We start from the raw sequence: 26685 nt of genomic DNA, 5'->3' as shown, positions 1-26685 counted from the left end.
AGAGGTACTAACGATCTTTGGACTGGTAAAATAGCCCAAAGCCCAATTGGACGGATCCTATAAGATCACACAAAGGGGCTAGATCGAGCATTAGAGGATGAGGCCCATCATGGGCCTCATCACTCTAGGTGGCCGACCATATGGGGATTATAAGAGAGTTTTGGGCTTCGTGCCCTAGTCTAATTATAATGAGATTATAAATAGACTAGGTGCCTAGGTTTGCAAGCACTACTACAAAACCCGCTCAATCTCGACGCTTTTTTTCCATATTCTCGACGGCAAAAAGCGTCGAAAAATTAATCTCGACGCTTTGGTAAAGCGTCGAGATTTTGGCCGTCGAGAATTCTCAACGCTTTTAGGCGTCAATACTGTCGACACTTTTTCCTGTCTAAATATTTATTTGACGCTTTAAAGCGTCGACAATATCGACACTTTTAACTATCGAAGTATTTCGTTGTCGACGCAGTTCAATGTAGGCAGGTTTATTTTCGCGGCTCATAGCAAGTGTTTGCGGGATATTAGATGGACGTTTAAAAGCGTCGAGAATTTGAGTTCCCTTCTTTTCTAAAATTCAATATTAGGACAATGGAATATTTCAATATGTATAAATACTAATCCGAATTTGCAATTTTGAAAAAAAAAATTCACAAATTAAGAGGCTAGGTAATATAATTAATAATAATAGTACGTACGTCCAAAATATATATTCTAAAATAATTATAATACATCGTACCATAACATTTAAAGTAAAGCTTATCAAATAATATGTTTGAACTACTACATAATTATTCTTAGCTAATTTCAGAATCCAAAAGACAACCTCAAAGCTAAAATATATGATCTTCAACCTGTTGAATCTATGGTCATCTCAAAAACCATTCAAATCTAGCCAAATAATATAATTACAAGTTTCCTAATCTGAGTCAATGGTTAAACGAGCTAAACATCCCTTGATTCATATCTTCCGCCTCCATGGTCTACGGAGTCATTAGACACCTGAAATTGATATTAAAAAATGTAAGTAATTTTCTGTACATATATAACAAACATAACTCCCACTTTTTTTTAACACAAACGCGAGATAGTATATATTAGATCATAGAGTTACCGATAACAGCCATCAGAGCAAAAGATAGACACATAGAGCACTTAAGCAGCCACTGTATGTGATTTAAGTTTAACTTACAAGCACATAAACTATAATATAAAGCAAACTTAGGATAAGTATATATGATAGACTTCAGTAGTTGGCAGGGAGAGAAGATATAGTTCAAAAGCCTGATGTTAGCAAAATAAGCTACTTGAATGAAACTGAACAGCAGAGGGCTAAGGTGCAATGTTTGGAATTTCAGCAGCATATATGTCGAAGCAATCAGTAGGAGGGTAAGTAAAGGGAACAAACATAACTCCCACAAACTAATTAATAAATATAAAATAACAGTGCAAATTTTTTAGAAAAATAATAAAAAAAAATATAAAAATTAAAGGGGCTAATGGCCAAAGTAGCTGCACGCTTTGAATATCAATGATCCCAATCAATCTGGTGTAGCTTGAATCCCATTAAATAATTTTCTATACCACGTTAATCTAGGTTGGTGATCATTTTTTTGTAAACATTGTATAGTTATGAATAAGATTTTACTTGAAATAAATTCTTGGAACCAGCTAGTAGGATATAGGTTTTGCAAAAATAATTAACACATTACCTCAGGTTTGCAACAAAACAATCAGTCTCAAAACAACCGCTCTCAAATTATTTACAAAACAATAGCTCTTAATGATTACCTCTCGCAACCTCGCGTCTGCAGCAAGCCGAAGCCCACACACCACAGCTTTTGCTTCTGCCACCCTTACCTCCTAATTAGTACTACTCTGCTGCACCCCTACTGCCTTGACAACCCCTTCCTTGTCCCTCACAACAGCACCCAAACCACAACCCAACTCCCAAATAAAGCCTGCATCTATATTCACTTACACAGCTCTTGCAAGCGGTGGCAGCCATCTAGCAGCAGAACCCAACCATATATACTGAAGCATACAAATTCTAGACGCAAACTGGGATAATAACAAGAGTCATGTGACCACTTGTTCTCAAGTTTTTTTTCTTCTGTTCAATGCATTTATATATACCAAACTATTTTCAGTTCTCAATGTGATGTGGTTATCATATTTATCTTCTAATTAGGAAGCCCCAAATCATATTTATGAGCTCAACTGCCTCGTCTACTCTACCCCTGCTCCCTAATGATCTGCATTACAGCAAAGCGTTGATTGCCTCACCTACTCCACTTCCTACTCCCTGCTTTATTTTTATTAAGTTCTAACACATTGAAATAAATACAACACCAACAACAAGAAAATGACAGTGATTTTGTTTCTTTCGATAACGCTCACGATCCAAAACCACAAAGCATAAAAGCAAGACGAACCTCTTTAGGTTTACGAGAAAAGCTTCTAACCTATTCCGTCTATTTCAATTACAACTTGATCTATGGAAATACAGAACCTAGATAAAGTAAAGCATCGTGCCAAAATAAATGATATCCAGAGATTTTGCCATATGTGGGGAATGCATACTGGTTATCTATATCCTTACAAAAATATGAACAGATCAGAACCACCAAGAAACACCCAATAGATTCATTTCTGGTTATTTATATCCTTACAAAAATATGAACAAATCAAGAACACCAGGCAACACCCAACTAAATGATAACACAACATAAATAATTAAATAGAATCCAGTGGCATAAACAACTGCTTGGAATCATTGTCAGGTCAGGGTTATTATGATTTTTTACCCTTGAAATTTTTTGAATCTGTTGTCTCTTGTAGCAGACATAAGTTGTTTCTTCCCTATATTTTTCCCTTGATAATGCAGGCTTATAAATCTCTTGTGCACAGTTAATGAAGCACCATAACATGTTATTTCAAGGTTACATATATGTTGATTGTCATAGCCAAATAAACAAGGGAGTGAGGAATTATTTAACCATATTACCTGAGGGTTAGCCATACGCAAGGCTAGTTGTGCAGTATCTAGAAGTTGTGATGAACCTTCTCCACTACGAATGGATTCTAAAACTTGAGAAAATAGTGTTGTCATTGTCTTAAGTAGCTTTGTATTCTCATCACACTTTCCTTTTATCTCTTCATTTTGCTTATGAAGCTCCTTATTTTCTTCTTTCAAACTTGATACCTCCGATGACATGTTGCCCAATTCCACAACTCTAGTTCCTTTTCCAATCCCTTCTTTTCTAATGCACCACGCACCCCATAAATGTCTCCACTTTGAACTCCAAAACCGAAGCCTTGTGGTTTTTCAGGAATCTGTCCACCATACAATTTAGCCTCAAAAGCTTCATTCTCTATTTCAATACGCGACTTTGAACCATCAGGGTATGCAAGCCTTAAGCTTTCAACCTTAGCCTTAACATCTTCCTGCACAACATATATGACACATGTATATGTTAAGAGTCAAATTATCAAAAATCAGAAGATAAACAACCAAAAAGAACTAATACCAGGAAATCTTCTGTGTCTGTGCCTTCGTAAAAAGTTCCATCTTTTCTTCTATAACATTTTTTCCATAGTTCAAATAGGCTCATTTCTTCTCCGTGCTCATTTTCCTATAAATTAGAATAATAGAGATATATAGGTTACATATTGAATTGTTTTCAAAAAATGCCAACCACAATTTTATGCATCACTATGCATTATATATATTTGTAATCAATGGGTAAATAAATCATACATAATCAGCACGTCTATTCGCAAAGCTTGTACCACCAGAATTATGAATTTGGTTTAGAGATGCTCTTGCCTCTTTCCGATTTCAGACAATTCCTGCAATAATTCATACAACTTTTAAAATTTATAATAGAGAAAAATGAAACAGAATATATGATTTCATTGCGATAGCTGTAACATTCATATGATAAATACTTACTTTCCCTCTCTCTAAATTCCAATAGTTAACCAAATTAACCCAATTACTCTTGCTAACTCCATTTGGGGGATTATCAACAATTTCTGTTATTGATTTCTCATCTGGTTTAAAGTATCGTTTCTTATGATCATGCTTATAATTCCTCCAAACTTTATCGACACGCTGTAGAGCTTGGGTGTAATACTTCTCCTCATCGGGGATCACAAAGCGGTCCTTAATAAAACATAATTCCATGAGCAAATGTATATAATAATCCAAATAAATTTTAACTAAGTGATAAATGGAATATATACCCTTATTGCTTTACTGATGTCCCTCTTAAAAGAGGCGTCCAACTTACGCCAAGTCTTCTCTGAAAGTGGGCAGAAACGCTCTTCTTTTGCAATGCTACCAAGGAATTGGACCAATATATGCCCACCTTTTCGAATTGGTTGGCAAAAATCATTGAAATGCACAACATATTTAACACCATTGTTATTCCAAACCTCAATTTGCGGAATGGGTCCACTAACTAATCGCTTCTTACCATCAGTATCTATGAAAAAAGAGAATCAAATAGTGATTGTATCAAGGACACAACACATAAAATAAAAGAACCTAGCTTAGTATGAAAATTAGTGCAAGAGAGCAATGTAATAACATGGTGACACATTGTGTTGCCATTTTAGAAATAAGGCTGCTAGTATGCGATTTTTAGAAAATTTAAATTTTACCAGTTAATTTCATGATCAATACACAAACATATCAATGTAAAATAAATAAGAATAGGTATGTACCAATAGTTAGAACCTCTTCTTTGTCATCATACTCAATTGCACCGAGCCATTTGGGAAGCGATGCACGACGTCGAAGCTTGAAAATTTTAGATTTTTCTTTTGCTGCTCCACCACATGCATGCTTCCCTTTATCCTTATTTGCAGTATGATCATCTTGCATTTCTTGTAACAATGGTTGATGAGAAGTATGGGAAGTAGAAGGGAATATAGGTGGTTTTGATAGCTTAGGAGGTGGAATTTTTTGAGGAACGGTAGAGGTGTTTTGTGTAGAAGATGATGGGAAGTTGTGAGTCTTAGTTATGCTTGGAGGGTTTGTTACATTAGTTGGGTTTTCTCATTGTAGGAATGCTTTTTTGAGGTTTACTTGTGCTAGTATTTGAAGATAAAGGGAGGTCTTGAGTGCTAGTGTTGCTAAGACAACTTGGTACATTATTGATGAGTGGTTTCTTCCATATTGGATTGCTTTGTGGGGGTGGAGGTTGTGTACTTATATTAGTAGTGGGAGATGAAGGTGGGTTTTGAGTGTTTCGTGGGGTAAATGGTCCCCATCTACCATTAGCTTCCCCTGATTTTTGGACTGAGGTAGAAGGTATTGAAGCTTTAGGCTCTTTTTGTAGTGGTTGTGATGATACCAATTTTGGAGCCTTATTTGAAACTGTATCTGGTGCATTTGTGGCTGCAAGGCCAGCTGCCCTTGTTCTTTTGCTACGATAACTCATCTTGACTAACCTGAAAGGAAAAAAAAATTTAAGAGCAATTAAGTCCATAAAGTTGACTACTATGACAAGCAGTTGCATAACTAACTACTGCCACCCGTTCATTTGTATCCACCAGTAATAATACGAAGTGAATTTCCAAAAAAAATCAACAACCGATTAATTGGCTCAGTTCTGTACTCCTGCTCATGTGTAAAAAGGTAAAGCAGTCATACAATCAATAATACCTCTCATCTATAAAGTAAGGAAGAGAAGCATATCAGTTCACAATCAATCCATGATTAATGTTTTGGCAGTTTTTACAGTAACCAATTCAATCTCTTTTACTAGCTTCATTGTAAAAGTCCATCCTTTAAAAAGAGTTAATGGACCCTTATATAGTTGTCAACATACGTCCTTATTACCACAATTTTACCAAATGTCATCTCAATGTATTAGATTTACAACATCCAAAGTGAGCCAAAAAAAAAGAGAGGAGACCAAAGTTTTACTTCTTTAAATTCAAAAGGCCAACCAAGAGCCACTCTGCAACAAACTTTCTACATTGTACCTGAACTCAAGCAAAGCTCAAGAAAGAGACAAATTTTGATTAACAGCCATCTTCCTCTATAAATTACCTCAAAATCAAAGATAAACTGCAAGAGAGACTGGAAGAGGAAAAGGGAAAATATATCGTACATAAGAAAACTACTCTGTATCAAGAATGCTAACTTGCTAAATGAGGAGCATAAACCTTGGCATAAAAATGATAGACAAAAAAGAATATTTCAAATGCATAGAATATAATGTTTGAAACGAGAGTGAAAATTATAAGATGTTAAACAAAAAAGTCAACATATGCAAAACTAAGTCTCATCATCGCCCATATCAAACAAGTCCCTTGGCTTAGTCTTAACAACATGTAACCATCCTTTACTTATCTCATCCTCGATATAAAACACTTGTTTTGCTTGAGATGAGAAAATAAATGGATCATCATATAAATTTTGCCCAGTGTGCATCAGCTTCAAGAAATTTACACAAACGTTCCCAGTATGGTATCTTTTCAAACCCCTTTTTATGTCAACCCAATCATAATGAAACATTATAACCTTGTGAGAACCATAATAATCTAATTCATATATTGCTTTGAGTCTTCCATAATACTCTTGGCCTTCTGCCTTTAACATAATGCCAAAATTTTGTGTCTTTCGATATCGCTCGCGATCCACAATGTTAAATTTATAACCATTGATGATAACACTTTTTATCCTTTTACAACGATTACTTAAACCACCAGCCAATGCTTTTCTCAACTTTCCTTCTGTTGTACTATCATCTATGTTGTGGACCTATGTAAATAAATAAATAAATAAATCTTGCGTTAAGCCTGATTAGGACTTCCTATGTGAAAAGAATAAAAAAATAAAAATTAACTTTGATATTTAGTCACCTGATTTTGTAACCACCCAGAAAATTCATTGACTATCCACCCATTTTCTACAACTTCGTTCACTTGAAAGTGATTCTCTTGTCTTTTTTGGTATATGAAATCACTTTAGACATAGAAAAAATTATGTTAACTAATAGTATAATAATAGCTAACAAACAAGAAGTTATTAATTTATTGTAATACTTACTCAAGAATTGGTTTCATCTCATCTGAATGAAGCAAAATATAACGACGAGCTTGTTTTAAACTTTTATCATTAAGACGAAAGTTATCCTGTTTTCCAACCACACGACAGCCTGAATTAAATAAATAGATATTTTTTATAACACCATCTTCATTTCTTTTCGGTCTGTTAAATATGGTCTCAACACTATCTAAATATCTCGAACAAAATGTAATTGTTTCCCATAAAAGGAACCTCTCGGCAATGGACCCTTCAGGTTGGGCTTTATTACTTACATGAGATTTCAAAAATGCCAAGTACCCTTTAATATAAAAATGAATGTGAATATAAAAAATCTTCAAAAAAAAGTAATATGATAATATTATTTATTTTAACGAAGCTTTGAAAATATAAGTTAAGATATTGACCTTTCAACGAAATACATCCATCTGTAATGAACTGGTCCACCGAGTCTAACCTCATCCACTAAATGAATCAATAGATGAACCATGATTGTGAAAAAAGTTGGTAGAAACTCTTGTTCCATCTTACAAAGTGTCAAAACAAGCTTAGATTGAATATCATCTAACTCCTTTGTATCAATAGAAGTTGACCATAGTCGTTTGAAAAAGTCAGACAACTCCTCAATCAAGTCAATTACTTTCGTGGCATTTGATGCTCTTAAAGCAACCGGAAGGATATCTTGCATGAGGATATGATTGTCATGGCTTTTCATATTGATAAGTTTTCGTTGCTTCATGTTCACACATCTTTGCAAGTTAGATCCATATCCATCTGGAACTCTAAGATTTTATAAGACTCTTAAAAACCTTTCTTTTTCTTCTATAGACATATTGTATGATGCGGGAGGCATATAGTTATTTCGACTTGTATCAATCCAAAGATAAGATTTAATATTTAACTTCTCAAGGGCCTCTCTTGCACTCTTTTCATCTCTAGCATTGTCCATATCTAAAAGAGTTCCTAACAAATTTTCACAAACGTTCTTTTCAATGTGCATAACATCTAAATTATGTCTTAGAAGATTGTATTCCCAATATTCCAAGTCAAAAAATGTACTTTTCTTTTTCCAAAGAACATTATTAGAATCTTTCTCACCATGGTCATCATCAAATTCATTAATGGATATCCCACCTTTCTTTCTTTCTCTTTTCTTATTGGAGGGTTTTTTTGACTTTCCATATACATAATTAATCCTTTCTTGTTCCTTTAAAATGTCTTCCCCACTTGTAGGAACTGGAGCAACATCATGTTCTTGTGTCCCATTAAATAAATGGGCTTGAGAACGATAAGGATGATCAAGTGGCAACCATTTTCGATGTCCAAGGTAGCAAATTTTACCACCAAAATAATATGAGTGAGTGGAATGGGCACATGAAGGACAAGCTTTATAACCTCTTGTAATCCAACCAGACAACATAGCGTATGCAGGGAAGTCATTTATAGTGGAATGTAAGGCTGCTCGCATTTTAAAGTATTTTCCACTATAAGCATCAAAGGCATCAACACCATCCCATATCAATTTTAACTCATGGATTAATGGTTGCAAATACACATCAATATCAATCCCTGGACTATATTTACCGGGAACAATCAAGGACAATATTAATGATGATGGCTTCATACAAAGCCATGGTGGTAAATTATATGGAATTAAGACCCCAGGCCAAGTACTATAATTAGAACTCATAAGACGGTATGGATTGAAACCATCACTTGCTAGACCCAACCTAACACTACGAGGATCAGCGGCAAATTCTTGATATCTTTCATCAAATTTTTTCCAAGCCTCACCATCTGCTGGGTGCCTTAGAACCTTATCATCCTTTCGACCAAAATGCCATCTCATTTCCTCTGCTGTTTTAGATGACATATAAAGTCTTTTTAATCTAGGGATAAGAGGAAAGTATCGCAATACCTTAGCTGACTCACCCTTTTTACACGATTCTTTACCTTTTTCACTTGAACCACCTTCCTTCCCTTTTGCAATTTTCCACCTTGATGTATGACAAACATGACACTCATTTTTTTTTCTGCAAATTCACCCCAATATAACATGCAATCATTTGGACATGCATCAATTTTCTCATAACCTAATCCCAAGTCCTTAATTATCTTCATGCCCTCATAGTAAGACGATGGAAACTCATTGATTGAAGGAAATACATCTACTAAAAGTTCAAGCAATTTAGTGAATGACTCAGCAAACCAATGGCACATACACTTAAGGTGAAACAAGTGCAAAAGAAACGATAACTTTGAGAAAGTAGTGCACCCATCGTATAAACCCTCATAAGAAGCATCCATTAATCTTTTACACTTGACACTTCTTCGCTAGAGTTAGTAGATGGATTTAAATCACCTACATCACAATGAAAATCAAACTCTTCGTGCATATCGTATGAACCTCCTATTTCGTGCATATCATATGAAGCCTCTTCTTGTTGCATGTTTTGGGATTCAAAAAGAGAATCTGGAATGTCAGCCCTAAAGGCTTCTCTTAACAAACCACCCATATCATCTTGACCTACTACCTTTTCATGAATGGGAGTTTCTAAGGTATTGGTCCCTTCATCAACTGTAGAATGAAAAACCCAATTCCTATACTTCTTAAAAAAACCATTACACAAATTATGTCCTCCTACTTCCTCTATGGGTAACCATTCATTCACTTTGCATTTATTACATGGGCATCGAGTTTTCCCATCTATAAGAGTCTTCTTAGCAAGTTTAACAAAATTCATGCAACCTTTGAAATAAGCAGGTTCGCCATTGCATAAATCAATCCAACTGGTATCCATGACTACAAAAACACCAAATTACTTTCTATTTACTTTTTTAATAATAAAAAAAATTACCCCGTAAAATAAAATAAAAATAAATTACAATTCAATACAAAAAGCAATATTAAATAATTTTCAAGTTTAACAACCGGCTTAAATCATGAAACTCATTTAATCATAAGCCATATAAGAGTATTGCACATGTCTTCAACTATTGCTATAACATGCTCACATTATTATTAGTATATCATTCTATGAATAATACGGGTGAATACCAAAAATTCACTTGAAATTTTTTATAAGATAAGCATCATTGACAATAACAAAGGACAAAGTTTACTAACCTTTTTAACTTGTAATTATGATAAATTAATTAAATAAATCACTCACCCAAACAAAAACTACAAATGCAGAATCAATAAAAAGTAAACATGATAATTACAAAATCATGATAGGGCCATATGAATTCAAACTCTACCCTATCATGCATTCCTAGACATAGGTTCCCCAGTGCACAAATCAATCCACCTGGTATCCATTTCTACAAAAAATCAAATAACTTAATCTTTTTATATTGGATTCAAATTAATACAAGAGAAATATATATTTATATTCATGTTCAACATCCCACCCAAAGCATGATATTCTTTGGTCATAAGCCATATAAGAGTATGTAGTGCATATGTCTTAAAGTATTGATACAACATGCTCACATTATTATATATTATTATTTTTATTCTAAGCAAAATATGAGAAGAGAAATCAATTTCAATGGAACAATATCTAGAATTCACTTAAAATTTTGAATAAGCTAAGTATCAATAATGACGGTAATCAAAAGGCAATAAAGTTTAAAATCTTCTTAACTTATGATTATTATTAAGTATGTAAATGACTCAATCTCCCAATAAATAAATCATCAATCAACTAAAAATAATACACAACCAATCCTAAGATCAGAGCATGCCTTTTTAGGTTAGGGAAGCAATTAATCTTTAATTACAGGAACAACAATAAATAAACATGATAATTATATAATCATGAAAAAGAAATATGAATTCTAGCTACCCAATCATGCATTCTTAGACATATTAATCAAAGTTAAAGCCTTTAAGGTTACTAGTAGTTATCTGGCTAGAGGAGTGTAAATGTGATTCAAGCCTACTTGTACTTGTGATCAAGATTATCTTGTTGTTCGTTGTCCGCTTTAATTTGCGCCGAATAGTCGAATTCACTTTGTTTTACATTTGAGGAGTCAAAGAACAAAATAAATTTTAATAATTTGATAGAGGATTTAATAATATGAACAATAGAAGAGTGAATTGAAAGACATCACCAATTATAGAGTGATTATTAAGAAGGCAAGCAATCATATTGCAATTATAAAAAGTGATTGATTATTTGTCAGTAAAGAAATACGGAGATCAACAACAAGTAATTAAATAGCAATTACCACTGTAATTAAACATGAAAAAATGCACACTTAACATTTTTGTTTACGGAATACGCTTCGATTAATCTCCTAACTTCTATTATTTGAGCATTATAATCTAAAAAAATTTGATGTCACCCTCTGAAAGACTGAAACATAAGGTTGTATAAGATAAGGTCACTAAAAGAAACTTCAATTATGGATCGGAGATAAGTCCAGTATTTTCAACTACAACGCATATACTTTGATACTTCCTATTTTATATAGTCTTTTTGTAAGAAATGCCATTATAATTTCTGTGATAGCAGTGCTTCACAATAATTACAATATTTAAAAAATGGTTGCAATTAAGGCTACGTGATGTAGTCAGAACAGAAAATAAACAATGAATGTCCGACACAAATTGAGTTACAAGAGTTCAATGACTATACAATTGCAAAAATCTATGACAATCATGTCAAAAGCAACAAGAAAATTGAGTTGATCAACCAAGGTTCAACAATCATGCAAAATTCCAACAATTTTATATATAGTTTAGCTGCACAACCCATCATCTAAAATAAAGAATCTAACAACTCCTCCTACAAAAAATCCTATTTTCTTTTTCATGCATTCTTTTTCTAGAAAATCATAATTTAGATGTGATTAAGACCAAAAAAACTAAAAATTTCAATAAAGGCAGCAACTTTAGATCTGTAATTTTTTAATATATTCTTAATAATTTCGTCAACTCACAAATTAAATGGACAATTCACACTTTCAAGGAAAATTAAGGGAAAAAAATACTGAAAAATTCAAGAGAGGGAACAAATCTGAATCATTAACTAATTTGTAAATATAATTGATGATTTTATCAAGATTTAAACTCATCTTTGACAATAATTTTCATAACAATAAACATAATTAAAACCCTAAAATCAATCTACACGAATTGAATTGAAGGAAAAACAAAAAACAATCGACGAAAAATAAAAAAACAAAAAATATTACCTTCGGCGAAACAAGATGATGATAAGCAATGATGATTCTTAGATTTTGAGAAGTGATGTATGAATTCAAAAGAGGAAAAACTTAGGGCTAAGTGGAGAAGGTAACTGATGAAATGAATGAACAGAGAGGAGTAGTCTGAGTGCGTGAGTTTTTTTTTTTTTTTAATTTATTTTTAATTTTCAATTAAGCAGTTTAAGTTTTCCCAAAATTTCATTCGCGGGCTTGGAACTATTGGGCTTCTTTTACCACAAGGAAGGCACGTGGTACCTCGACGCTTTAAATAGTCAGCAAAAGCTTACGACAGAGGTGAAACGCGGTTTATATTTTAGCATTGACGGTCTTTCACAGTGTCGAGGTAATAGTGTCGAGATTATATGGGTTTTGTAGTAGTGAAGGAGAGATGGAATTAACTGATCAGTGTGATCAAACCCGAATTAGAAAACACGAAACCCAACCCCTCTCATAGTCCTCTCTCACACGGCTCTCTCCTCCTCCTCATTGGCGCCGGTGGTGTCTCGTGGTGGTGGTGGTTTGTGCGGTGGTCGGTTGTCCGTAAAGGTGGTGATCGCGATTTTCCTCAATCACTCGACCAATCTAGTATTGGTGGACGACTCGTTCGAATCTCGTGGACTAAGTAGAGGAGCAACGCTTGGGGCTCTATTCTCTCCCTGATTTGCCTGTCGAATAGCTTCGTGGAATTCACGCGTCAAAGGTATGATTATGTGTCTTGTGTGTTATGCATGTGATTCTTGGGATTAGTACTTGATTGAATATGATTCATGTTATTTTCGCTGCGTAGTACCTATAAACTCCTACAACTCTCTGCGCCCTAGCCGCGGTCTTCCCGCGGGCGCGGAGATTTTGGAGAGGGTGCTCCACTTCAGATAGACCGCGGCCCCCTACTTCTCCTGAAATAGGGCATTTTGCCGCGTCCTGAGCCGCGGGAGCGGGCTACAGTACCCGTGGGCGCGGGTTTTGCCCAGACTGCCCGCGGAGATAGTTATGGGTTTCGTACCCATTTCTGCGTGCCCGCGGAGTCTTCGTGGAGAGGGCGCGACCGATCAACTTTTCTTCTTTGTCTATATATACTCTTTTGAATCCTTTTGAGGGGCAACTTTTAGATAATATTTCATTTGCTTAGTTTTTAGAGAGAGAAACTAGAGAGAAGTTAGAGAGAAAGTAGAGATTGTAATCTTAGGATTTGAATTGTAATTCAACATTGTTTTTTCTATCAAGTTTGTGATTCTTCTTCATATCAATCAAAGTTAGTAAGATTTCTTTCCTTTGAATTTACTTTAATTGCAATTTACTTTTATGCTTGAATGTTTGGTTTGGATTTTGATTTAGTTTTGAGAATTTGTTGATTGATTGAATTTCCTTTTGATTTAGCTTGAAATGATGTGTTTGTGATTGAATTTATTTTAGCTTTAGAAGTCACCATGATTAGTGAGTAGATTAGTTGCTAGGGAGAAGGGGAAGCATGCTTGATTGATGATTATTGTTAATTGATGATCCTTAATTGATTGATTGTTGCAATTAAATTGGTTGACATGGTTGTGCATGTGATTAATTAGACTAGGAGTGATCAACCTATAATATTAATCTAGATTGCATTGTGTAGGCGTCGCTCGAAGTGCGCCTACATAAAAAGCATGTTTTGAATATGCTTGGCACTCATAGGAAGTGGGAATTAACGTATACGGTTAAGGACAAGGAAAGTAGGGAGCCGCCAACAAGTTTTTAAGGAACTTGTAAACCGTTCACGAATCAGAAAAAGGCAACCACGATAAGGGACAACGATAGGCAACAACGATTGACCCATGAAGGTTACACCCCATTCATAATCCATGAGATTACTAACTCCATATGGTTCGGAACCACGAAAGGAGGATCGGGGATGATGGTACGAAGTGAGTCATGGAGTCACATTGGCCCGTAGCCTCTACTCGATTCTTATAGTGAAAAGCATTCCTGTAATCTCAAAGGCATACAAACATAGATTCAATTCGCTCCAAACTATTATTAAGCTAAATTGGTTTAATATTAATGCAACATATAATTCTATAAAATTTGTGATCACTTGATTAAATAACAAGATTAAAAAGGAACCTAAGCCGGTTCTCCAAATTATCTTATTAGGCGTGATTTTCAATTACATATTCCCTTTAACATGCAATATGGTGATCAATAAATATAATAAAATAAGCATTAATATTGGAAGAAATTTAACAATAAATCCAACAATATAAAATCGTTAGAAAAATAATAGAAATAAAAGGAACATAATTCTTACTTTGATTCTGTTTGCTTGCAACTATAAAATAATAAACAAGTTAGTAACCTCAAGGAAATAATAATAAAACGATAATTAAATTAAATTAAATTAAATAGAGTTGATTTGGGGCCAAACCCTCAAACAGTTCTACCTTTCACGCCTTGGCTTAAGGATAGAACCACGAGTAAAGTATGGACTCCTTGGAGTGCTTGAAGAAGGAATTTTGAAAGAAAAGGGTAGGCTAGTGTTTAGGCTAGAGCATAGAGGAGAGAAAAATAGAGAATTAATTGATACCCCGTACACCAGAAATGAGGGGGTATTTATAGAAAAAATGTGCTGAGGGAACACACGGAACCCTAAAAAGATAAAAACCCTAAAAAAATGCACCGCGACACGGCAAAGGGAACCGTGACACGGGAAATCCCACCGTCACACTGGAACATTCCCGTGACGCGGTGAACAGATGCGTGACACGAGAAATATTTTAGGGTACGGGGAATAAAACGCGTGAAGGGTTTACGCGAAACGGACACGGAATTCCCCGTGTCACAGCAGGTGCACTGTGTCACAGGGAATCCCACCGTCTGACGGGGCAGTTTCCCGTGACACGGTGGATAAATGCCGTGATGCAGGAGTTTGTAGTCCGTTTTTCCGTCTAAATTCATTTTTAACTCTAATTTCGTTCATCATTTTTAAGTACCGATTGATAATTTCGGGCATTTCTGATTTATTATTATTAATTGGGTTAAAAAGAACTATGCTTTGACTAAACATCAAGACTGATCCATGGACTATTCAAAAATTGAATTTAACTAAATACGATTTTTTAAGCACTCTCGAGATTAAATACTGAACCCGACCAATAGTGGCGGTGAAGGGTTGTTCATCATCGGGTTTGGTTTTGGGGAAACATTTTTAGGTGTCTACACATTGCAAATTCCAATGACACGAACAATTGATTTGGGAATTTCTTAAATTGATTGAATTTGATTGTGATTCTCCTTGTTAATCATTCATAGTGAACCCTAGTTTGGTTTATAGGAGGTAACCTTTGAATTCCTTTGATTGCAACTATCGTTTGTCCCTTGCAATGTATGAATCAATTGGGTGATCTATCAATTAGCATGATTATTAAGCTTGCATGTGGAACCTATATCCCTAGTGTTTAGCAATTTTATTGAATTCTTGATTCTTGTTATCCTAGTTACCATACTCAACCATTGTCAATTCTTCGATTTAGCTTAACATTAGATTATAACATAGCTTTGATTCATTCCTTTGGGTTCGACCCTTAGCTTACCTCTATACTCGTATAAGGTTTGTTAAGCGTTTACAAATTTAGTTTGACTTAGGGAGAATTAGATGACGAACTAGTTCCAACCCCTTGTCAAAATGGCGACGTTGCCGGGGAATGACATTGGTGCTTTGTTATAGTTTTTGAGTCTATTTCATTCTAAAAAAAACAAAATGATTTTCCTCTTTAAGGCTACACTTGTAGCCGTGCTACTAATCATTTCCTTTGAGTTGTATGCATAGAGCACGTGGTCATTCACTTGTGCCATTTGATCCGGAGATCGAGAGGACTATTACAAAACTAAGGGTTTCTAGGCGATCTTTTAGCTCTAGCATTCTAAGTGAGGAAGAACCGCAACAAGAGGAACAAGTAAGAATGGGAGAGAACCTGAGAGTAACATTGAAAGAATTGGGGATTCTCGGTGCATATAGATTTGAGAGTGGAATTGCTCCACCTACAACTCCGGCAAATGATTTTTAAATTAGGCCGACTATGATTACTTTGATAGAGAGGCGAAAATTTAGTGGAGCCAAGAATGAGAGCCCGGTAAATCATCTCAAGGAATTTGAAAAATATTTCAATACTATCAAGGTAAACGGAGTTTCCCAAGAATTCATCCGCCTCAAGTTCTTTCCCTTTTCTCTCATTGGGCGTTCTTTGGAATGGCTAGACAGGGAGGTTAAGCCGAATTCTCTAACTACATGGGACGAGGTTACAAAGGAATTTCTAACTCGTTTCTATCCACAAAAGAAAACGGCGGAGGCAAGAGCTTTGATTCAAGGCTTCAAACAAAAGCCAAGTGAGAGCCTCTATGAAGCGTGGGAGAGATATAAGGAGTATCAAAGGGAGTGTCCACACCACAGGATTCCAACCTATCAAATTATTCAGATTTTCTATGGAGGCCTAAGTCCCCAAGGCAAGTCATGCCTAGATGGAGGAGCCGGAGGTCCCATCATGAATAGGACTAAAGAAGAAGTGGTGGACATCATTGAGGATGTTGTGAAGTATTATAGAGATTGGAAAGATGGTGAGAGAGAATCAACTAGCAAGAGTATCTCTTCGGTGTACTCGGTTGATCATTTGAATGCAATCAACAATCTCTCCTCATAAATGGCAAACTTGGGGAAGGAAGTGAGTGCAATCAAGGAAAAATTGGAGAGTTCTTCTTCCCAAGCTCCAAGTCTTCCCTCCCAATTTAAGGGGAGAGGTACTCCTTCTAACTCTCATCCCCCTCTTTCTTCTAGTAACATGCCTAGTGGTTATTTGTTTTGTAATGTGTGTGGTTCATATGATCATGATTCTAGTAATTGCCCTCATGCGTTCCCGGAGAGTAATGATGATTTTGATAATAATGAGAGTGAACATGTGAACTTTGTGTCAAACAATAATAATGTGCAAAGGTTTGATAACCAAAGGGGTCAATGGGATAGGAATTACCAAAACCATGGTAATTTTGACAATTATAACCAAGGTGGTGGTTATAGAAACCAAGGGAACCAAAGTTCTCGTGGTAACTATAACAATCAGGGTTATAGTGGTCAAAATCAAAACCAAAATTATGGTAATCAAAACCAAGGTTATGAAAATCATAATCAAGGTGGTGGTAACCATAATCAAGGTTATGGTCACAATCAAAATAGGGGTAATTGGAACAATCAAGGGAGAGGCAATTTTTAAAATAATGCTCAAAGAAGCCCTCCACCCGGATTTGCTCCAAAGACTCAAGTTGATAATTCTTATTCACAATCCTCTTCTTCTAGGACTAATTTGGAGGAAATCATTGAAAATCAAACAAAGTCGTTGAGCACTTACATGGCCGTAAGTGACAAGAAATTCAATGAAGTAATGACTCATAATAAGATGCTTGAAAACCAAATTTCTCAACTTGCTAATGCTTTGAAAGACAATGCTAGTCCTTCTTATTTACCTTCCCAAGGCTTAGATCCCAAGATACCCATGAATGCTATTGTCACAAGGAGTGGTAAGGTTATTGAGGAGAGTTTGCCTTGGAAGAGTGGAACTAAGGAGGTCCCTAAGGAGGTCTTGGTAGAGGATGAGAGAAATGGTGCATCTTTGAGTGAGGTTGTGATTGAGACACCTAGAGAGGTGAGAGTGGAGAAAGAGATTGTGAAACCCAAGCTTCCATATCCACAAAAATTCATGAGACATAAGTTGGATGAACAATTAGGAAGATTTATTGACATGCTTAAGCAACTTCATCTTTCTCTACGTTTTACCGAAGTTGTTACCTAAATGCCCAACTATACAAAATTCCTCAAAGACATTTTGAGTGGTAGGAGGTCTTGTGATGTGATGGAGACGGTCAACTTGACCGAGAATTGTAGTGCAATTATAATGAACAAGATGCCACCCAAGTTGAAAAATCCCGGAAACTTCTCTATCCCTTATGCCATTAACAAGATGCAAATTGATAATGTCTTATGTGACTTAGAAGCTAGTGTTAGCTTAATTCCATATCCAGTTTATCAAAGACTTGAGTTAGGGGAACTTATGCCTTCTAAGATTACCTTGAAATTGGCCGATAGGTCAATTAAGATTCCTAAGGGGAAGGTTGAGGATGTTCCTCTGAGAGTAGGGAAGTTTGTAATTCCGGTAGATTTTGTGGTGCTTGAAATGGATGAAGATGCTACCATTCCCATTATTCTTGGTAGATCTTTTTTTGCTACCTCGGGTGATATGATTGATGTTAAGAGTGCAAAAAATTCACTCAAGGTAGGAGAAGAGGTTGTTGAATTTGACTTGAATGAAAGCATGAAATATCCATGTTCATCTTTAGAAAATTACAAGTTGATCGATTCTCTTGATCTTGTTATATCTTCCTTGCATGAGCACTTGCTCACTTGTAATGATCCTCTTGAGAATGTTTTGTTGAATAAGGATAAGATAAGTGCTCCTATCAAGGAAGTGGCAATGTATGAGGATTTTCTTAATGGAAGCATTGAGGAAGTGGATGAGCATATGTGCATTAATATCTCTAGACAAGAAGCTTTGCAAGCCGCCACTTTAAAGGAAGGTGAAGGTGTATCAATGGTTGAGTTCAAACCTTTTCCATCACACCTTAGCATCAAGGGATCATGATGGAATGGTCCCAATTCGGCCAAGAGTGGTTTTCCAAATGGTTTTGTAGAAGTCTCAATGAAAGATATTCTTTATCCGTTCAAGGCTAATGGCAATCGTCTAATGAAGTATTTCGACGATGTTCTTGTTGGTTTCATGGACTCATTGTTTCTCCGACAACCACCTTAATGGGTGGAAGATGTCGAGCTAACGACATTAACCAAAAGCGTTACCCAGGAGGCAACCCGGTTTTCTAACCTTTTTCTTTGATCTTACATTTCTCTTTATTTCCTTCTTTGAGAACTTTTCTTATTTCTCTCTATTTTGGTTTGTTCTTTTGATCCTAGGTACCATGGGATTGGTTCAGAGAAAATTTCCAACAATTTGGTGCTACTTCAAGACTTCGTGAGGTTTGGTTAAGCTTAGAGGAAAGGGTTCGTTGAGGTTATACGTTCTCGTGTTTGCATTCCCATCGATTTTTATTCATGTTTAACCATATTTTGGATTGTTTCTTATGAAAATTTTAAGTCCTTGATCATGATATTTGATAGGGACGGTGAGAATGAAAACGCGAAAGCATTATTAAGGGGGTTTCTCTTTTTAGAGCCTTCCTGAGATGTATGTGGTGCGCACGCACTAAGCTAGGTGCACACACCACATAGATCACCCGCGGGCGCGGGCCTATATGCCGCGGGCGTGGATGCCTGTGCACCAAAAATGCTAAATTCCGACCAAGAACTTCTCGCGGGCGCGACATTATCAGGAGGGGGCGCGACCCTCTGTTGCGCGCACGGAAGATGATGAATAGACAATAAGAAACCATACCTCAATGAAGCCTTGAAATGCTTGAAAAATGCTCAAAATGAAGATGTAAGAACAAATAAGACTCCCAAAAACAAGTTCCAAACCTCAACACAAAACTTCAAAAATTTTGAAAAAGGTCCTAATATTTTTATTTGATTGAATTGGGGAAGGAAATCTGAAATTGTTGGGTTTTAGATTTGAAAACTTGATGTTGGCAATTGAAATTGATGTTGAAATGATAGCAAAAGAGGTGAAGTAGGTTTGATATTGCAAGAGAGGGTATAGGGTTTTAGGAGGGAAAAATGAGAGAATTGAAAGAGATGGTTTTAGGGGCATGTTCAAATTTGCCTTCAATCCATGTTTTTTTGCTTAATATTCATGATGTTATCAATGGCATTGTTCATTTGTTACCATTTCTTGCTTCTATTCTGAAATATTTCCATTTTATGCTTGTTGTTGAACAACTACTTATGCTAAGTCTTGATACTTTGTAGATGGCCACACTTCGCCATAAGAAGCGAGCTAGAGCTAGTTCAAGCAAGCCAAGGTATATTATTCCGCCTCCACCCGAGGTTAAGGACACTTATGGCATTGAGTTTTCAAAAGAATCTCATTGGGAGTGCTTCAAACGTCTTTCCAATAGAAAGCTTAGGCCAACGCATTTCTACGATCAAACGACAACAAAATTTCTAGGGATCGATGAGGATGTTCGCCTCCTTGCAAAAGGCCTTGATCTTGGATTTGAGTGCCCCTACTTATGCTAGGGTGAAAATTACTCAAAGATTTTGACTTTCCAACTCTTCAACAATGATCACTCATTGACGGATGCTCAACTATGTTCATATTTCAAGTTTCCTTAGGTCGAGGATCCGGATCATTGTATCTATCCGGCTAGTGAGCATGGATATGATGAGAAACGTTGGTGGAGGAGTATGTCGGAGGAAGGAAAGTATGGCCCTCAAACCTCAAATTCCGCTTCCATGATTCATCCGGCTATGCGGTATTTCAACCAAATCCTCACATAAGCTCTTTGCTCCAAGGATTCTTTGGGAGCTATCTCCCGTGAGGAGCTTTGTTGGTTGTGGATAGCCGACCAAAATGACTTTGAGATTGTGTCGATGGATTTCATGGAGCATCTGATCTCTCGATTCTTGGATATTCGTGATGGAGTTTGCTTATCGGGGTGCCCAATTGGGTGGGATGATTTCTATCCTAGCTCTTTGCATCAATGATGATTACAAAACCATGTTAGATGAGCTTCCCCCGATCATTGCTCCTCAAGAAAAGTCTCCCTCACATTTCCTAAACATCTCTGCCCTAGTGAATAAAAAATTTCTTGATCGAACAATGAAGGACGATGTTTTCATTTGGAAGGTTTCTCGGTATAAGGAATGGTTCCTCATCCCTTTCAAGGAGGCAACTATTCGACCCGAGGAGAGAGATTCTTTGTCTTGGAGGCCCCCGGTATGAGATGTTCATCTCTCTATCCAACGAAGGACAAATTGTACAAGAGGCCGTTCAACCAATGCGTGCTCATCGATTGCTCATTCTCTTCCCCCGGTTGAACCGGAAGGTACACCTACTCTTTCCACCTTATCACTCCTTGTACTTTTGATATGCCAACAATTCGTGCCAAGCTTGATTCTATTGCTAACATGTTGTACTCCATGCCTTCTGTGCAACCCCCTTACCTTGGTTATGATTACCATACGTATCAATTATATGATTTGCATGTTTGGAGGGGGGAGATAGAACCTTACGTCAACTATCCGTACCTCCCGGTCCAACAAGGACATGTCCCTCAATGGGAGCCTTTTGATCCCGCTGTGGGTCCTAGACTTTGTTACCCTTATTAGGAGGGCCCCCATATTCACCATAGTTCTATCATAGGCACTACCCCAGGCACTTACGACTATAGGCGAATCGGTGGTTGTGATTATACGTATGATCCAGCTAATCCTTCGCCTTTTCCGGAACCCGAGACTTTTGGTAGGTGGGGTAGGTCGGGTGAGCCGATCTTTGATGATTGGTCTCATTATTTTGAGCTTGATAGAATTAGGAGGGAAAGTCGGTTGAGGGGTAAGGCTCCCATGGAGGTGAGCGAGATGACAAGCTCTAGTCATTTGATGGAGACCGGTGAGGGGAGTTCTCATTCTACCCCTTACCATAGTGCGGAATGATACTACCATGGCCCCCTTCTTTTGTGCTTTATATGACGATTCTCTTTTGCCTATATGTCTTTAGGTTTAGAGTTTAGGGGGGTGGCCCATTTTAAGCTTGGGGGTATTATATGTTGTTTGTTGTTGTGCTTTGTTGATTTTCCCCCTTGCTTTTGTAGTTCATTCCTGGTCTCATCTGCTTCTAGTATCAATCTCTGCATCCTTTGGTTTTATGATGATATTATGCTTCTATTGATTTCTCTGCCCGGCTTTTTGGATTCGTTGTTTGATTCGCTGATCGATGTCTGATGCGTTTCTCTATATCTCTGTTATGATGATTCCTGATGATGATTATCTGATATCTTGCTTCTTGTTACTATTTCGGTCTTATGTCTCATTGGATATTACTCCTGTTGCTATTTGCTTTTTCTTTATTTTCATTATTTTATTTTCTTCATTTTCTTTTGTTTGTTTTTGTTTGGAAGTTACTAACAATTTTCTTTGTATATAGTTTTTTTTTTTATTTCTCACCGTGCTCTATTGCTTAAGCTTTGAATTCAACGGTTTGTAGGGTTCTATTACACCTTAATTTATGTAGCATAGCTTTGGCGCTCGGTGAGATCTTTCTATATATCTTCTCTTTCTTTCTTGGTTGCATAGTTTAGGATTAGCTTTAGGATGAGTTGAATGGTTCGAGGATGTTTGCTTTGTAACACCTTGCGTGTTCGGGGTCATTGGTGTTGTTGCCGAATGACCACTTGTTTGACGACTGGGTATTACTTGTCTTTGCTTGCATTCTTGCGCTTTTCACTCTATCTTTTGATTTTTTTAGCTCTTTTCCTTCTTTCATTTACAAAAAAAAACATTTTTGAGGCTTTTCTTTTTCTTTTTTCTTGTTTAGCTCTTTCTTTGGACATTCTACATCTCGGGATTTTCCCTTTGCATGTATGCTTTCCTATATTTAATTGGTGTGCATGTTTTTTTTGGGGTTTGGTAAGTCCAACTTACCGCGGAAACGACCCGACCCAAAGAACCACTCGCAATTAATAAAACCATAAAGCATAACAAATAATTATAAAAGGATAAAATCGGAATTTACCTTTGACGCGTGCTTCACCCGACCTAATGGGCTCTTACTTGAAAGCTTTAGCTCCGAAAATACCGAGCCTCCAACGCTATCCACCCACAAAGGACGAACACCGACTTTTTAGGTCCGCTACCTTGGAGTTAGCAAGGTCCGACCAAAACCCAAGTGTTAATGGAGTTTAAGAGTTTTTGCCAAAATGCAATGCTCTTTCTAACTCCCACTCAAGCAAAGAATTCTCAAGCCATGCTATGGCTATTTATAAGGAAGGATAGCTTTTGAATTCCACTCATCTTTCTATGTGGGCTTTTTTCACAAAAAGTTCCCACATGGAAAGATTGATGAATTCAATCCTTAGTTAAATAAACCAAGGAATAAGTAACAAGTGTCACATGGTTAGGTGAGGACCACTTTCCCACTTGGTCCCCAAGGCAATTCACATGCAATGTGAACTAACCATGTGTCACCCAACCTTGAGCCCCAAATTGGGTTCGGTTGAGCTATTTTAATTTGGCCCGTGTCCATGACCCATCGCCCCGGGTCCACGGCACGTGGCACGCTGCCAACGTGGCATGCTACCTACGTGGAACGCTGCCACTTGGCGGCTGCCACTAGATGGCTGTCACTTGGCGGCTACCACTAGGTGGCTTCCACGTGTGCTGCCACATGGCGCTTGGCCATGTGTGCTTCCACGTGGCAAACACTTATTGGGCGCGCTTTCATAGCCTTTTTCGTGGCTAGGATTTTACTTGTTACTTGAAGCATTTTTCCCGTCTCGCCAAATCCTAAATTTTGGCTCGAAATTTGAGATTCTCAGACTCTCGGTTTTGACGCTCCAAGCTCGAATTTCCGACGTCTAAATATTTAACACTCGGGCGACGAATTAATTTCTTCCGAATTAATTCGTCGAGTCGGTTCGTATATTTGCTAGGTTGTGACCCCAAAACCAAACCCGTTGATGAACACCTTTCACCGCTATTATTGTTTGGGTTGAGTATTTAATCTTTGGAGTCCTTAAATCCATTTTTTATCCAATATATTTCATGAACCAATCCAATTTCTAGCTCATTCCCCTAAACCATAACCTTTTTTACACTTTTCGTGTCCACATCGCAAAACCGAGAGAAACTGATTTTATGGCTATAAAATTTTGATCCAATTATTATTTTTTTGGATAGGCCTTTTAATAAGATTTCCAACCATATATCATAAGCCCAATTCCGAGCTATAACGAAAAAGATATGAGCAAAACACTAAACTCGGCCCAAAACCGACGCCCTTCCACTAAAACGATATATCTTAAACTCTAAAAATGATTTTGAACTGATTTCAATTGTATTGGAAAGTAGACTTGATAATATTTCCAATGATATATTATATGCCTTATTCCGAGTTACGGATCAAAAGTTATGATTATTTTAAAATCGCGTATAAAAACTGGAATTACCGCGCAGCAGCTAAAATGCCGCGACGTGGCAAGATCTGACGTGGCACGGGGCAAATTCCTGTGAAACGGTAATTTGGATGTGTTTTTCATGTTTTTTAGTGCCCCATGACTTGGCATTGGTACCGTGACACGACGCCTTATGCCGCGACACGGTGGACTCTGCCGCGTCACGACATTTTCTGCCGTGTCACGGTGGGTTGCTGACGTCACAGTGCTCACAAAACTTCCCCGCGTCACGGGAGACTGTGCCGCGACACGGGGAGTACTGCCGTGTCACGGTAGGAATTCCTGTGTCAGGGTGCCTTTCATGTGACACGGGACAACTTCGTGTCCTATCCGCGTAAACCCTTCACGCGTTTTACTCTCGTAGGTCAAATATTTCCTTCGTCACTCTAATTTTCCCCGCGTTATAAATACCCCCCTCCTCTCTACAATTCGGGGCACAAAATCATTCTCTCTTCCTCTCTTTTACACTAATAATCATTCTTTCTCACCTTACACCAAAAATCATTATCTTCTCCCTCTTTAACCTAATTTCTAGCCTCCTTATTCTTCCATAATAATTCCCCTAAGCACTCCAAGGAGTCTATACTTAACCCGAGGTTCCGTCCTTAAACCAAGGAGTGAAAGGTACAAATAACTGAGGGTTTGGACCAAATCAATTATACTTTTCATTTATTTAATTTAATTTTCATTTGCTTTATATTTTTATTGAAATTACTAACAGTTTATTCATGATGTAGCAATTTAAAGGAACGCGCGGAATGTGAGTAATTAATTAATTTAATTACTTATTTTATTTTTATATTGCTAGTATCATGATTAGGGTTATTTTATATTTGATTTGACTAACGTTATTATTGTTGAATTTCCTCCAATATTAATGTTTATTCTATTGTTATTATTGATCACTATATTGCATGTTTAAAGGGAATATGTAATTGAAAATCACCGCCTAATAAGATAATTTGTACGACCGGTTTAGATTCCTTTTAATCTTGTTATTAAATCAAGTGATCACTAATATTTTAGAATTATGTGTTGCATTAATATTAAACCAATTTGGCTTAATAGTAGTTTGGAGCAAATTAAATCTCTGTTTGTATGCCTTTGAGATCGCATGAATGCTTTTCACTATAAGAATCGAGTAGAGGCCAGCACGGGCGAATGTGACTCCATGACTCACTTCGTACCATAATCCCCGATCCTCCTTTTGTGGTTCCGAACCATATGGAGTTAGTAATCTCATGGATTATGAATGGGGTGTAACCTTCACGGGTCAATCGTTGTTGCCTTCGTTGTCCCTTATTCGTGGTTGCCTCTTATGATCCGTGAACGGTTTACAAGTTCCTTAAAAACTTGTTGGCGGCTCCCTACTTTCCTTGTCTCTAATAGTATACGTCAATTCCCACTTCCTAAGAGTACCAAGCATATTCACACATTCTTTAACGTAGGCGCACTTCGAGCGACGCCTACAATTTGGCGACTCCACACAGTGGATTTCCTAAATTAAAAAAATAAAAAAAAAAATCCCGTGCCACGGTGGACTTTCCCGTGACACGTCAGCATCCACTGTGCCACGGGAAAGTTCACCGTGTCACGGTAGTTTCCACTGTGGCACGGTGGAATTACAAAAAAAAAAAAACCTCACCGTGTCACGGCAGCTTGTCCCATGACACGGTACAGTTTTCCGTGTCATGGTGCCCTTGAAATAAGTCCAGTCATCTTTTTTTAAGTCTTCCGTGTTAATTTTGTCCTCGCGTCAGTCATTTTGGTTATTGTTCACATGTCTAGCCATACGATCATACCACGAGTCTTATAACATCACTTAGTCACTCACGAGTCAAGTATAGTCCACACACTTTCTTTATGTTCCGACTTGAGTCGTGCACCAGGTCGTTTATGATCGTATATTAGGTTCATGCACCCTTTTTTCGCCATAATAATAAAATGAGTGGAGTTTTCTCACCTGTTTTCAAATGTCTATTTTTTTCCCTCCTTTCCTATCTCGAGCAATGAGTCAAACAATTAAGTGAACTATTTTATTTCACATTACTTGGTCAAGGAACAGGGATAGATTAATATGGTTCGTGTCATTACCGCAACAATCTCTCAGATCTAATAGGCGTTCAAAGAGAACTTTGCCATCTCCATTACTCATCACCTTTCAATGGCCACTAAAGAAGATATTGAGAACATCAACAAATCCATTGAGGCACTGTGTGCCATGATGCAAACCCTTACCACTAGGGTCACTACCATGGAACAAAACAAGGTCACTG

General features: G+C 36.9%; 2 protein-coding genes across 4 annotated transcripts; one reads left to right on the top strand and one right to left on the bottom strand.

Annotated features, from left to right (window-relative positions):
* Nucleotides 1-672: 672 nt before the first annotated feature.
* LOC110721778 lies at nucleotides 673-12706 on the bottom strand. Of its 3 annotated transcripts, XM_021900967.1 has the most exons (10): nucleotides 12263-12706; nucleotides 6874-9860; nucleotides 5933-6772; nucleotides 4726-5454; nucleotides 4243-4484; nucleotides 3950-4162; nucleotides 3755-3846; nucleotides 3525-3629; nucleotides 3002-3441; nucleotides 673-996 (listed from the first exon to the last, which is right to left on the bottom strand). In XM_021900967.1, exon 2 carries the CDS (start codon nucleotides 8928-8930, stop codon nucleotides 7848-7850), a length of 1083 nt encoding a protein of 360 aa, XP_021756659.1. In that variant the 5' UTR covers nucleotides 8931-9860; nucleotides 12263-12706; the 3' UTR covers nucleotides 673-996; nucleotides 3002-3441; nucleotides 3525-3629; nucleotides 3755-3846; nucleotides 3950-4162; nucleotides 4243-4484; nucleotides 4726-5454; nucleotides 5933-6772; nucleotides 6874-7847. The 3 variants fall into 3 exon arrangements, with proteins under 3 accessions (XP_021756659.1, XP_021756658.1, XP_021756660.1); XM_021900966.1 differs by having other exon boundaries at nucleotides 5933-9860; XM_021900968.1 differs by lacking the exons at nucleotides 5933-6772; nucleotides 6874-9860 and having other exon boundaries at nucleotides 12263-12650.
* A 5378-nt stretch (nucleotides 12707-18084) lies between these two features.
* LOC110721741 lies at nucleotides 18085-18930 on the top strand. The gene has a single exon (XM_021900930.1). It carries the CDS (start codon nucleotides 18085-18087, stop codon nucleotides 18928-18930), a length of 846 nt encoding a protein of 281 aa, XP_021756622.1.
* The last annotated feature ends 7755 nt before the right edge of the window (nucleotides 18931-26685 follow it).

Source organism: Chenopodium quinoa, unplaced genomic scaffold (genome assembly GCF_001683475.1).
Source record: "Chenopodium quinoa cultivar QQ74 unplaced genomic scaffold, ASM168347v1, whole genome shotgun sequence".
Classification (NCBI taxonomy): domain Eukaryota; kingdom Viridiplantae; phylum Streptophyta; class Magnoliopsida; order Caryophyllales; family Amaranthaceae; genus Chenopodium; species Chenopodium quinoa.
The sequence above is the reverse complement of the archived record's forward strand: the minus strand, read 5'-3'. Positions and strand labels throughout refer to the sequence as shown.

Excerpts from the sequence above, each read along its gene's own strand:
- LOC110721778 (XM_021900966.1), bottom strand. The coding sequence starts at position 8,930 with ATGTCATCTAAAACAGCAGAGGAAATGAGATGGCATTTTGGTCGAAAG.
- LOC110721741 (XM_021900930.1), top strand. The coding sequence starts at position 18,085 with ATGCCCAACTATACAAAATTCCTCAAAGACATTTTGAGTGGTAGGAGG.